This window comes from Pongo pygmaeus, chromosome 5 (genome assembly GCF_028885625.2).
Source record: "Pongo pygmaeus isolate AG05252 chromosome 5, NHGRI_mPonPyg2-v2.0_pri, whole genome shotgun sequence".
Classification (NCBI taxonomy): Eukaryota; Metazoa; Chordata; class Mammalia; order Primates; family Hominidae; genus Pongo; species Pongo pygmaeus.
The window spans coordinates 33,341,602-33,354,576 of NC_072378.2; the positions used below are offsets into that span (position 1 = coordinate 33,341,602).

Genomic DNA, 12,975 nt, shown 5'->3' on the forward strand with positions numbered 1-12,975 from the left:
CAGATTTGGAGGCTGCATGTGGGGTGGATGCAAACCACAAGATGGAGCCAAATTACAAGTCATAGGTAACAACCTCCTAAACCATAAGGAGGAGAGGAGAGGAAGTGAATCCGCTCCTCTGCGTGCACGATCACTTGTCTGGAAGCTTTTCTGAGGTCAGAGAAGAAAGGAAAGCCTGAGAAGTGGGACACCATTCATTGAAAGGCATCTGTGTGTAGGGATAAATAGGGTAACATGATAGGGAGAGACTGGAAATAGGTGGTTTATTTAGCAAAGCTGGTCAATGAAGCTTCTCTGAACTGGTTCCACATGAGTTGTGAATGGGTGATGAATTGGAGGCATTAATGTTAAGATCTTGGGCAGGAGGATTCTGGGGAAAGATAGTGTGGCTGTTGCTTATTGAAAGAAGGAAGAGTAGAAGGAAGTAAAGATGAAGACACATGTAGTGCCAGATCATATAAAGTCTTGTTGGCCAGGAGGGAATTTAGACTAAGCAAGAAAGAAAGTCTGAACTGGTGGAGTGCCTCGACTGATCCAGGAGGGAGAAGAAAATCTGTTCAGTAATTCCAACCCCAGTCATTCTTCAAGCTCACCTCATTCCCTGTAGCCCGTTGCTGCTGAAGCCTCAGAAGAAGTTTGTTCCCAAAGTTGGGAATACCTCCTCCTACACATTTCCTAGTAATGCTGATGTCTGACCCTGTTCATCCTGCCTCATGTCTCACAAGCTGGTCTCCATTCGCTGCTGAGTAGGACAGTGCAGTGGAAAGAACATGGGCTCTAGCATCACACAGACCTTCCAGCCACCTCCTAGCTGTTTGACCTTGGGCAAGTTAAGTAATTTGAATCCTAGCTTCCTTCTTTATAAAATGAAATCATTATACTTAACTTGCAGATTGGTCATAAGGAAGAAATAAAATAATTGATGTACGGCAGAATGATGCTTTTCTTTTTTCTTTGTTTGTATTTAGGTTTGTCACACAAGACAATAGCACATGTCACCTCCAAGGCCTTTCCTCTTCTGGCTTTGGATTTCCCAAAACCTGAAGCTCACTTGACATTAGGCCAGGTGTCCCAGACATTGTGCCAGAGAGAGAGAGAGGGGAATGCCTTTGACAGGCAAAGCGGGAAGGTTCTCCCAAACTGAGGAAGACACAGTGGCCTGTGGGTCTGAAAGAGCCCTGCTTCCTCGCAGCAGCCAAGGCAGGTGGGGAGGCCTCCCAGGGACAGGGAAGTTGGCCGTATGGTGCATCTTTGCAGTCCTGCTCCCACACACTGGGGATCACTCCTCACTAAAGATTCCCCTGCCCCAAGCCTGGTGCAGAAGCAGCAGAGCTGCCACTTGGAAAAGACCATACAGGTTAAGCCCTAGGCATGCTTGGAGTAAACAGTCTGGACAGATGGAGGAAGACAACAGGGGCTTCTCCAAGGCCTCAGCACTGTGTCAGGGCACAGCCCCTTGGAACAACTGTAAGAGACCAGAAGCCCCAATAAAGACAGATTGAATTTAAAACCAGCCTCGTGGCAGGGGTTTTGAATCAGATTCAAGATTTTTTAAAGAGCAGGTTTTGAATCAGATTTTCGATTATTTAAAGACATTTACTATTTTTTGCACTCTGTGCACTATCTTATTAATCTTTTGGACCAAGATTCAAATCCACTACACGTGAAAAGCATTAAGGCCAGGCACATTGCATGTGCTGGGAAAACGGTAGCCAGTGTTATTAAAACCAGCTGCAGACAGTCGGACCAGGCTGGATTTGAAGCAAACAAAATTGAATTAAATAGAATTCTATAGTGTTTCAATGACCATAATGTTCTGGGTGTTGGAACTGTAAGACACAGCCTTCTCTTACTTTAGAGGAGCAGTTAGTGGCAAAGGCAAATTCATACACAGTCAACTGACACAGGGCGGAATGTGGTGTGCACTGCAGGGAGAGGGTGGCCAGCATATTGGGGGCTGGGATTGAAAATGCTTCACAGAAGAGGTGACATTTAATCTGGACCCTGGAAGGACAGGTAGAATTTTGATTGGTTGGTGGAGGAAGGCAGGTCCAGCACAGAGAATAGTTTGTGCAAAGGCAGGGAGAAGTAAACATGCAACAACAGTTTTCTGTGACTTAAGAATTGACCATTTTCAGGAGGAGCTATTATAGATATGGTTAAAATAGGCCAGGCGCGGTGGCTCATGCCTGTAATCCCAGCACTTTGGGAGGCCAAGGCAGGCGGAGAACCTGAGGTCAGAAGTTCGAGACCAGCCTGGCCAACATGGTGAAACCCAGTCTCTACTAAAAATAATAAAACTAGCCAGGCATGGTGGTGGGTGCCTGTAATTAATTCCAGCTACTCAGGAGGTCAGTGAGGCAGGAGAATTGCTTGAACCTGGGAGACAGAGGTTGCAGTGAGCTGAGATTGCACCACTGCACTCCAGCTTGAGTAACAGAGCGAGACTCTATCTCAAAAAAAAAAAAAAAAAAAAAAAGGAGAAAAGAAAAAAAGAAAAAGAAATACACTGAGGACAGTTTGAGAAGGGTCTTCACCTTGTAGGTAATAAAGCACCTATAAGAATTTAAAGGAGGAAGGGGAAAAGCAGATATCCTATAAGCTTCAGAAAGAAAAAAACAACAATGGTTACATACAAAGTTTCATGACACAACGTCTTCTGGCTTATCAACAACACAGGAAGCTAAGGGATTATAGAGAAATGCCATAAAAATTCTGATGGAAATGATTTCCAGTCTTGAATTTTATAACCGTGCAAGCTATTATTCAAGTGTGAGAGTAGAATAAATACATTTTCTGACATACGAAGCATAAAAAGTTTTCCTCATATGCACTGTTTCTCAGGAAGTGGAAAGAAGAGTTGCCTCATTAAAATAAGGCAGACCACAAAAGGGCAATGACTGGATACAAGAAACAGAAGATCCAACTCGGAGGATAGGTAAATCCTGACGAGGATGGTGAAGAGTGATCTCAGAGTGACCGTTGTATCATCAAGGGCAAAAAGTTAAGAATGGAGCAGACAGAAGGTTCTGGGAGAGTTATATCTGATGATAAAATTGACAGAATACCTGATGTGTTTGATTGTACTGTGAGGAATTTTGTGATACATTAATAATAAGTACAAATACAGCCACACACACACACACACAAAAACAGGACAACTACACACTCCAGAGAAAACGAAGTCATCTAGAAAAGGAAGAGCGAGCATGGTTTGCTCTATGGTTTGCCATTACATGGTCATACTGATATAAACATAGTAAACACAGTAACTTTTACTATATTGTAAAAATTACAATATAGTCACATTAAAAGAAAGGGCATGGGAAAGGGGGCATGATGTTCTTTGAGGATGAAAAAATCTAAATCCCCCTCTTCCACAGCAGGAGGTAAAGAGATAAAGCCTAAAGCTGAAAAATCTAGATGTAGCAACACAAACATGTTATTTAGAGATGGGAGGTTAATACCAACAGAACACATTAGAACAATTGAAAGTTATTTTCTGTAAGGGTGAGGATATGGTGGGAGAGGGGGCTGGAAACTGGTATTTCTGTAGCAAATATTATAGAAATATTTGACTCTTTAAACTATGCATATAACATAATTTGGTTAAAAATTAAAACCGAGAGTGGATGGGAAGAGGGGATCTGGAGGCAGTCCACGCAGACACTCTCAGAGGGTGTGACTGGGAGGAGCTTGGGTGGAAGTGAGACTGGGTCAAGGACAGACAGAGGATTTGATGTTCTCGTTATATAGGAGAGATGACGTGCTTATGATTTGTAGGGTGACCCTGCAAAAAGGGAGAGTTTGGATACAAAGGACAGGAGACTACTGGATGTCTGTTCTAAAAGAGATTGAAAGATCAAGAATGTAGGAGGACAATTTGTTTTTTAAAATAAAAGACTATGTACCTTGAGACTAGAAACAAATGTGAGTATACACACAGATGCATAAATCTAAAAGCTCTGGAATTACTCCTAGAAGTTCCAGTGACTTCAGGGTAGTATATGCAACAGTGAAAAAAAAAAAAAGCACATTTCTTTGGTCAAAAGAACACAATTTTAATGACTTTATTAAGCCTTAGGACAGAGATGAGAGAAACACCTTTCCAATGATGTATCAAGTTAATTTCTAAGCAAAAGATCAGCAGAGATCGGAGATTGTTGGGTACACACGTATCTTGTGATGTCTTCTGAGAACCAACTTATTCCTCTTTCTCTGAGAAGAACTTGACCCCTCGCCCCGGGGCTGGATGATTGGCAGCTACATTTGTGTTGAGATCTTGTCTCCTGCTCTAACTACACAGGGCTGGGATGGACACCTGCTCCAGGTTTGGCCAGTCATTTATTTTTCCAGTAATTTAAAGCTGTGACTAGGAGACACAGCCTCTGCGGGTTGTGAGGCTTGAGATGATATAAACTCAGGAGCTGTCGGGTTGGCATGTTCACTGAGAAGGACAGTCAGTACACGGAGGGAGAACACCACTAACATGCAGGGGGGTCTAGAGAACACAGACCATGTGGATTCAAGAGTGCTGGAGGGGCAGCTCTAGCTTCTCTGGGCTTTTCGGATCCGAGTTCTGTTCCTGGGAGGCCCGGCTAAAATCTACCCTTGGGCCCTGCGCTCCTCCCCATGGCTATATTGCAAATATCCTATACTTTGCATGTGATCACACAAAGAGGGTTTCTGTTACTGGCACACAAAAAGTTTGCCTGAGATGATTCTCCTCCACTTCCATCAAGGTCTTCTGGTCATTGATTTCAACTTATTCTCTCTTAAGAAGCCCATTGAGTCCCCATAATCTCTTAGTTTCTTTCTTTTCCAGGACCAACTGCTCACAGTTCAAACCCTCATTTTGCCTCTATTTACTTGTACCTTGATTGGCTGATGCCCTAACAGACCCAGGTTCTTCAGAAAGCCTTCCTAGTCCACCTCAGACCTTAGGGATCCCCCTTTCCCAGGACCCCCAATGGCACCTGATTACGTTACTGGGTTCCAGTTACCAGACCACAGCCAAGTTCCAGAATGGCTGCATCAGAGTCATCCAGAGCCGGTTAAAAATGACAGCCTCGGCTGGGCACAGTGGCCCATGCCTGTAATTCCAGTACTTTGGGAGGCGAAGGCGGGTGGATCATGAGGTCAAGAGATGGAGGCCATCCTGGCCAACATGGTGAAACCCTGTCTCTACTTAAAATACAAAAATTAGCTGGGTGTAATTGCGTGCACCTGTAGTCCCAGCTACTCAGGAAGCTGAGGCAGGAGAATCGCTTGAACTCAGGAGGCGGAGGTTGCAGTGAGCTGAGATCATGCCACGGCCCTCCAGCCTGGTGACAGAGCGAGACCCCATCTCAAAAAAGACAGCCTCCCTGTTGCTGCCCCTTGCACCCCCAAGATTCTAATTCTGTAGGTCTGGGTGATGCCTGTTATTTTTATATTTTATTTATTTATTTATTTATTTATTTATTTAGAGACAGGGTCTCACTCTGTCACCTAGGCTGGAGTGCAGTGGCGCAATCTTGGCTCACTGCAGCCTGGAACTCCTGGGCTCTAGCACTCCTCCAGCCTCAGCCTCCTGAGTGGCTGGGAATACAGGTGCGAACCACCATGCCTGGTTAATTTTTAAATCTTTCTTTTTAGAGATGGGGTCTCTCTATGTAGCCCAAGATGGTTTCCAACTCCTGGCCTCAAGTGGTCCTGTCCCCTTGGCCTCCCAGAGTGCTGGGATTACAGGAATCAGCCACTGCACCAGGCCAATGCCTGTACTCTTAAAAGGATCCCAAGCAGTTCTTACGCGCATTCTGGTTTGAAAACCGTAATCTGTATTGCTCATTTTGGTCTTGACATAAACTATGTGGTATGGTGATTTATCTCTTTGTATGTTTTAAATTTTGTTCACAGAAAAGTAGACCAAAATCTTCTAGGCCACATATTTAGAGTGTGTCTAGGTGGACCTCCCCTCTTACCAGATACCTTGCTGACCCACTCTACCACCTCCTATCTAACATGATTGACCCCATTGAGGGAAGTGGACACCTTATCCAAGCCTTGGGCCTCTCTTTATCTGCATGGGACTCTAGGGAATGTAGAAAAAGGAGATAACATCATGGCAGGATACCAATGGCCTCTTCATACAGAGTAAACCCAGGCAGAAGTGGAGTCCCCATGAGCCTGTCCTGTCCCAGCACCCTTCAGAACTGTTGTTAGCTGAGGGGGTCATGAGGAACAGGATAATCTGCATCCCTTTCAGGGTAAACCTGAACTCAGGAGGCAAATTTCATGAAGTCCACGTGAAATGGCTCATTCACAAAGTAACACACAATGGGCCAAATGGAGCAAGACACACTTGTGTGGGCCCCAGGACGGCTGCCAATCCCCAGCACCACATGCCTCACCCCTGGAAGAACTGGCCAAGGCCTAAAAAGGACACAGTGAAAACACCACCAAAGCATTTAGTGCTGCCAGCCAGAGCTTTGGGTAGAGCAAGAATGTGTGTGTGTGTTGAAAGGGAAGGGAAACTAGTAGGTGTCCCACAAACCCTGCCATGAGTACTGGGGCCAAAAAAGAGGGGACCTGTAGGACAGATGTTGATCCCACTCAAAGTCAGCACAGTGGGATGCACTTAAAGGGCACTGAGCATGCAGGGGCTGTCACAAACCCACGAGAATCTGCAGGGTGTCTCCCACAAGTCATTTCTCTCAGAAGGATCATTACCTAAAATAGCAGAAAACATATGATCGAGGTTGCTCAATTTCAATATGCTGGGATCCTATCTCTGAGGGCCCACCTCCCCCAAAACCTTACTCTCTCACCCCACCTCTGCTTCTTTCCTCCCTGCCCATTTCTTTCCTGACTTATTTCCCCACAACAGAATCTCTGATTCTCCACCCATGTCCTGTTCAGAGTCATCCACTTTCCTCCCCCACCCCCCAGACTCCCAGGGCCTCTGCACCTGCGGGCACTGGACACATATGTGCCCATGATGATGAGGACGGTGCCCACGAGGAAGCCCACCAGGCAGATGGCCAGGCCCAGGGCACAGACCAGGGTCTCCATGGCATCTGGTGGTGGAATAGGCACCTGGAGCTCTAGGAGAGAAAGGAAGGAGTCAGTGGTATACGAAAGGATTCTAGAGTAAAGGAAACCTGGGGCTGGCTAGGAGGGTGCATGGGGAGCGGGCTCCGTACCCCAATGCCTGAGGAGTGGCGCATCCAGGCCCCAGTGCTCCACCTGGCAGTCATAGACGTCCTCGACTGAGGGCACGAAGGGCAGGTAGTGGAACTTGCGGAACAAATGGTCAGGCTGGGAATAGAAGCTGGTCTGGGCCACTCCCTCAGTGACAGTTTGGCCGTTGCGCAGCCAGGTGATATTGATCACAGGGGGGAAGATGTTGTCCACAATGCAGATGAGGATGTTGGGCTGGCCCAGCTCCACCCGAGACTTGGGGAGCACGGTCACCCGTGGAGACACTAAGAGGAATGGGGCCTGAGTCCACAGGCTCATCCCTCACCCCAGGGCCTTACTAGGACTGGGATTAAGGGACATTGCCCCTTTGTAGCCATCTGTGGGCAGGGGATGCTCTGGGGTATCCACTGGGGCAGGAGAGGAGGGAAACAGAGGGAGAGGAGATTGGGGAGGGAGTGGGGACGCCAGGAGCTCCTATATTTGACTGGTCCCTGGGCGGGAGTCCGGGTGAGAGGTGTCATTCCTCAAGGAGAGGGGTGCCAAAGGGGTCTAGGAAGACCTGGAGCCTCCTGGGAAAGAAAGGGACAGGGCATGACAGGCGCGGGCGCTGAGAGCGTGCCCCAGAGTGATGGGAGCCTAGGAACTGGGAGGAAGCTTCTCTGGACCTTCCCGCCTGACTGGGTTGGCAGAGGGAGGGCCGGTACCGTTGATGGCTCTGCTGCGGTTGGAGCGCTCCACCAGGATGTCCAGATGGGCTTTGATTGCGGCGATGCCGGCCAGCCCACCCTGCGGGTCAAAGCGGGCAAAGTCGCCAAACTCAGGCAGACGCCACACGGCCTCGCTTTTCTTCAGGTCCACAGAGAACAGCTGTTCCCCATCAAATTCATGGGTGAACTGGCCCGAGGCGCCGTAAGACTGGTAGAAGGCGGGTCCGTAGGAGCCCACGTGGTCAGCTGTGTTTGGTGAGTTCAGAGTCAAGGAGAGAGAAGAAAACGTGTCTGTCTCATCCACAATATGTGATTGTTGAGTCCCTGAGCCTGGGCCCCGTCCTGGGTTCTGTGTGGGGACAGAGTCCTGTTCTGACACTGGGCTGGCCCTGGGAGAGGGAAAGGGAGAGAACAGGAAGAAAGAGGCTCATCCCAGCACACTGCAGTCGGCACAGAGACATTGCAGTCTGGCATATCAGGATGGGAAGAGGAGAGGCTGCCTAAAATCATGCTTGGGGTTCCAGACATTTAAATCTTGGCCGTGGTCATCTGCCCTGGCTGTGTTGTCAGGCCCTGTGTTGTGAGCTGGTGGGTCTATTGGGGGTGGGATGAGGAGGAATGATTAAGGAGAGTAGTGGAGCTTTGCACAGAGATGCAGTGCAGGTGGGTGTGAGGGGAAACAGGCCACGGCTGGCAGGGGTAAGAATTAAGGTTAGTGACCCAGAGACCAAGGGGATAGGAAGAGGCAACTCAAGGCATTGCAAAGAGCACTGGACGAGGAGTCAGAAGTCAAGGTTCATGTCCCAACTCCTCCATCTCAGAGCATCACGACTGAGTGTGTCTCTTCCATTAACTGTTGTCTAGTTTTCTGGACGTTAGAGATTAAGTTTTAATTCTTGTAGAACTCTATGAAGTTGTTTGAGCAACAGTTATTGAGGAACTAGCATGCACCCAGCACAATGGCGGGCCAGGGAAATAAAAGAAAAAAAGATAAACCATCTGTAGACCCGCACACCACCTTATGTCTCCCGAAGAACAAAGACAGGTAAATAGTTAACTACCGGCATGGGCATAAATACTACAACAGAACTGGACTTGATGGGGCACATTCCAGGCCAGGGGTGGTAGAGAAATCAGGGTGCTTGCTGGCATCTGTTGGGTGGATGTTTGTGTCTCAGGAAGAAGGAAGGAATGAGGAGAAATCTGAACGTCAGCAAAGGCTGACTGGGACACCTGCGCAGCTGACGGAGCTGCATCTTCATTTAGGTCCAGAGTGGATGTGACAGAGGTGAGGGGGATTGGGTGTCTCTTGGTGAAGGAAGTTGCCCATAAACCAGAGAGCGAGAGGAACAAGCATCCTCCATGCCACCTCCTCATGTAACCCAATTCCGTAAATCTCTGCTCCCCGCCGCACCCGCCTCGCCCTCGCACTCACCCTTGGTGGCCCCTGCCTCCTGCGGGCTCAGGAGGGTCATCAGGGTGTGGAACCCCAGGACCAGCACTGCTCTGAGGGCCATTACACTCTGGTGCTTTAATCAAATCAGTCTCAGTCCGTGTGGTGAGGACAGGAACGAGGAGGAGGTAAAGAAGAAGAAAACAGATTCGAGGATGGGGGCGACCCCTGCTGTCTTCAGCCAATCACAGAAATTCTCTGAGTGAATGTATCTGTTGCTGGGTAAAGAGGGAGAGCCGGGGTGAGAAGGTGGAAGGATTCACTGGGCCCCCAGGAGAGGCCAAAGGAAGTTTCGGAGGACGGGAGGGGCTGGGACCAACTGTTACCACGTCCTCCAAGAAGGGACCCCCTGAAGGGAGCACCGCGCAGCTGAGCTCCATCAAATCCTCTCTCTATGTCGATCTGCGATGCAGGGAATCCTACTTTCCCAAGAAGTTTCCGTGGACAAATTTTGAGTTAGAAAGTAAAATAAACTTTACCGATAATCTTTAAAAGGAAAACATTGGATACACAATGGAATAAAAACCTCTTAAAACTTTAAATCACTTTCAAAAATGTTATTTTATTTTTCTTTTATTATTATTTAATTTCATTGTGTAAGAAAAAATGTGTAATTGTTGGAGTTGTTTGATCTAAAGCAAAGTGTAAGGAGCTTCCGTGGACTCCCCGAGGAGGGCAGAGGTGCTGGTCCTCTCTGTTGGTCCCTCCAGGACCCGGGCACCTCCTCCAGGCTGCCACAGGCTGGACGGCATCACCCTTGCCTTTGGCTTCTGGTTGGGCTCGGCTAATAAGAGGCACTGGGAGAATTTAGTCCAGTATATATATTAAAAAAACAAAACAAAACAACAACAACAACAACGTAAAGCTAACGTCTGAGTAAAGAGAAATCTAATCAAATTAGGCCATGTGTCAAAGACCAAGAGATTGATGATTTTCAACTTGGAAGGAGCTAGGAAATCATCTGGGTCTCTGGTTCCAAATGAGAATCACCTGGGGGGTTCGTTATAATACGCGTTCCTGAATTTCCTCTTGACCTAATGGGTTAGATTAGCCTTTCCAAGGCAGGGCCAGGGAACCTGTGTTTTCAGCATGCTCCCCAGGTGGTTCTCGGGTAGGCTGTGGACTGGTAAAACCTGCTCCAATGCTCTTTCCTCAATGAATAAGGGATGCCTATTTTAAGTGGGACAGACACGGCTCCTGACTTCAAATTAATCAAATGACAGCTAGTAATTGATTTGCATGGCCCAGTTTATGGGGAGCCCTAATCTTAGTTTTTTTGTTTCTAGTCCAGTGTCTAGCGTAATGCCTAGCACATAATAGGTGCCTAGGAGCTATCTGCGCATGAATGAACAGTGTCTTCACTGCTTTGGTCCTGCCCTGGTTAGGACCCTCACCACCTTCATCTCTCCCCAAGTGAGGTGGGAGCTGGAGCCATGAGACGAAAGATGGGGAAGTCATGAAAAACTCGTGATAAAGAATGTTGCTTCTTTGGTTAATAATGATCGAGTATGGGGTTTTTTTTATTTCAAAACATACATAGATTTTTTAAAGTATGTTTTTTGTGATTAACTTATAATTTAATTACGTGATAATCCCTTATGGCTTGGAGTGTGGTGAACTTCTGTAAATATTTCACATGGGCTCTAATAAATTTGATGCAGAATTTTATACATGTACATGTTTATTGGATCAAGCATGTGGACTGTGTCATTCTAATTTATTATGGCTTTCTTTGTCTTTGGACTGACCTATACATAACTAAGAGGGGTGCATTTATTTATTTATTTTTTAGAGACAGGGCCTTGCTCTGTTGCTCAGGCTGGAGGGCCATGGAGTAATCATGGCTCACTGCAGCCTCAAACACCTGGGCTTAAGCAATCCTCCTGCCTCAGCCTCCCAGAGTAGCTGGGACTATAGGCATGCACCACCATTCCTGGCCTATGAATGGTATATTTAAATCTCTAACTGTGACTGTAGGTTTTTCAACTTGTTTCTAATTTTTAAATCAACTTTTGCCCTCTATGCATTTAGGTTATTAAGATGTTTACTCTTGGAAATTATTATAGTCTTGGTGAACTGAGCCTTTTCCCAATTTGTCCTGACAATCTTTCTGTCCTACTCTGTCTTGTCTGATAGTAATAAGTTCCACAGCTGTCTTTGGGTATTTGTTGACTGTGTCTTTTTCTACTCTTTTGTTTTTATTCCTCCTGTGTACTTATGCTTTAGATGTAGCCCTTGGAATGTCATAAATATACATTTTTGCTTCTGCTTCAATCTGACGATCTCTGTCTTCTAACCTGTCTTCAATTCATATGGTAGTCAAAGTGAGCAAACTTGTTTCTGTAAGAGACATACACCGAAGCCTCAGTGGTTTAACAAAACACAGGTTTATTTTTTAGCCATGTATAGTTCAAGGCAGGTTGGGCACTCTGTAGCTCTTTTCCAAAACGTGCCTCAAGGTGGCTAAGCTCCACTTTGCATCTCCATTATTGAAAAGCACTTCATGAACTTCCACCTTTGCAGGTAGGAGAGAGAACCTGGGAAAGGCACATTCTTTCCATGGTTTTGGACCAGAAACTATTTGCCATCTCTGCTCACATTCCATTGGCAAGAGGTAAACAATGACCCCACATAGGCGCATGGGGATGTAAAAATGTACTTTAGCTATGTGTGCAGGAAGATATAATGGTTTGGTGAGCACATGGCACTGTCTTTGCCGAATTCTGATTGTGTTTATTGTGAATATTGATGCACTTGGGCTTGTTTGTAATACCTTATTTATTTCAATATTTCTATTTTTTAAAGTTTTTTGTTTGTTTGTTTTTGAGATGGAGTCGCGCTCTGTTGCCAGGCTGGAGTGTAGTGGCATGATCTGGGCTGGCTCACTGCAACCTCTGCCTCCCGGGTTCAAGCGATTCTCCTGCCTCAGCCTCCCGCGTAGCTGGGACTACAGGTGCATGCCGCCATGCCCGGCTTTTTTTTTTTTTTTTTTTGTATTTTAGTAGAGATGGGGTTTCACCGTGTTGCCCCTCCTGAGCTCAGGCAATCTGCCCGCCTCAGCCTCACAAAGTGCTAGGATTACAGGCGTGAGCAACCACACCCGGCCAAGTTTTCTTTTTTAATCTTCATTGCCTTTTTTTTTTTTAAGTGTTACTGATACCTTCCCCGTCTTCCCTCTGACTGGATAAGAACTTTAGCATGCTTTCAAATTTATTCACATATTTTCTCCTTCACCAAAGTATTTGGTCAACATTACTTCTCATATCTTTTGGCACCTTCTAGAACGCTTTCTCTGATTAGAATTCTTCTTCCAAAACATTTCAAATGTGGGAATTTGCATAGCAAAACTTCTAAAGACTTGTATGCTTGATAATTTCTTAAAATTATACCAGCACTTTTGAATAAAGTTTAGCTGTGTATTACATCCTATTTGAAGTTTTTTTCCCTTTAATATTCTAAATAACATCATTCCCATTTTTTTTTTTTTCCATCCAGTGTCACAGTTAGAAAATCCCATGTCAGTCTTTCATGCTGGAATCTTTTAGAATTTTCTCATTGTCTTTGATATTTTTAAAGTTTGCTAGTGTGTCTAGAGTGGGTTTTTCCTTTTCTCTGTAAGACATTATAGATCTT

General features: G+C 46.2%; 1 protein-coding gene across 2 annotated transcripts; it reads right to left on the reverse strand.

The window, feature by feature from the left end:
• Positions 1 to 4,036: 4,036 nt before the first annotated feature.
• Positions 4,037 to 9,461, reverse strand: LOC129038210 (HLA class II histocompatibility antigen, DO alpha chain). Of its 2 annotated transcripts, none has more exons than XM_054490941.2 (5): positions 9,325 to 9,461; positions 7,887 to 8,135; positions 7,185 to 7,466; positions 6,950 to 7,085; positions 4,037 to 6,711 (listed from the first exon to the last, which is right to left on the reverse strand). In XM_054490941.2, the coding sequence occupies exons 1-5, from the start codon at positions 9,404 to 9,406 to the stop codon at positions 6,708 to 6,710; spliced, it is 753 nt and encodes a 250-aa protein (XP_054346916.2). In that variant the 5' UTR covers positions 9,407 to 9,461; the 3' UTR covers positions 4,037 to 6,707. The 2 variants fall into 2 exon arrangements, with proteins under 2 accessions (XP_054346916.2, XP_054346915.2); XM_054490940.2 differs by having other exon boundaries at positions 7,228 to 7,466; positions 9,325 to 9,456.
• Positions 9,462 to 12,975: the final 3,514 nt, after the last annotated feature.

Bases quoted from the DNA above. Each gene is read 5' to 3' on its own strand.
- LOC129038210 (XM_054490940.2), bottom strand. From the start codon at position 9,406: ATGGCCCTCAGAGCAGTGCTGGTCCTGGGGTTCCACACCCTGATGACC. The intron at 8,136-9,324 runs GTGAGTGCGAGG...CACCAAACACAG, and splicing joins GGAGGCAGGGGCCACCAAGG to CTGACCACGTGGGCTCCTAC. The intron at 7,086-7,227 runs GTGGAGCACTGG...TTTCTCTCCTAG, and splicing joins AGGACGTCTATGACTGCCAG to AGCTCCAGGTGCCTATTCCA.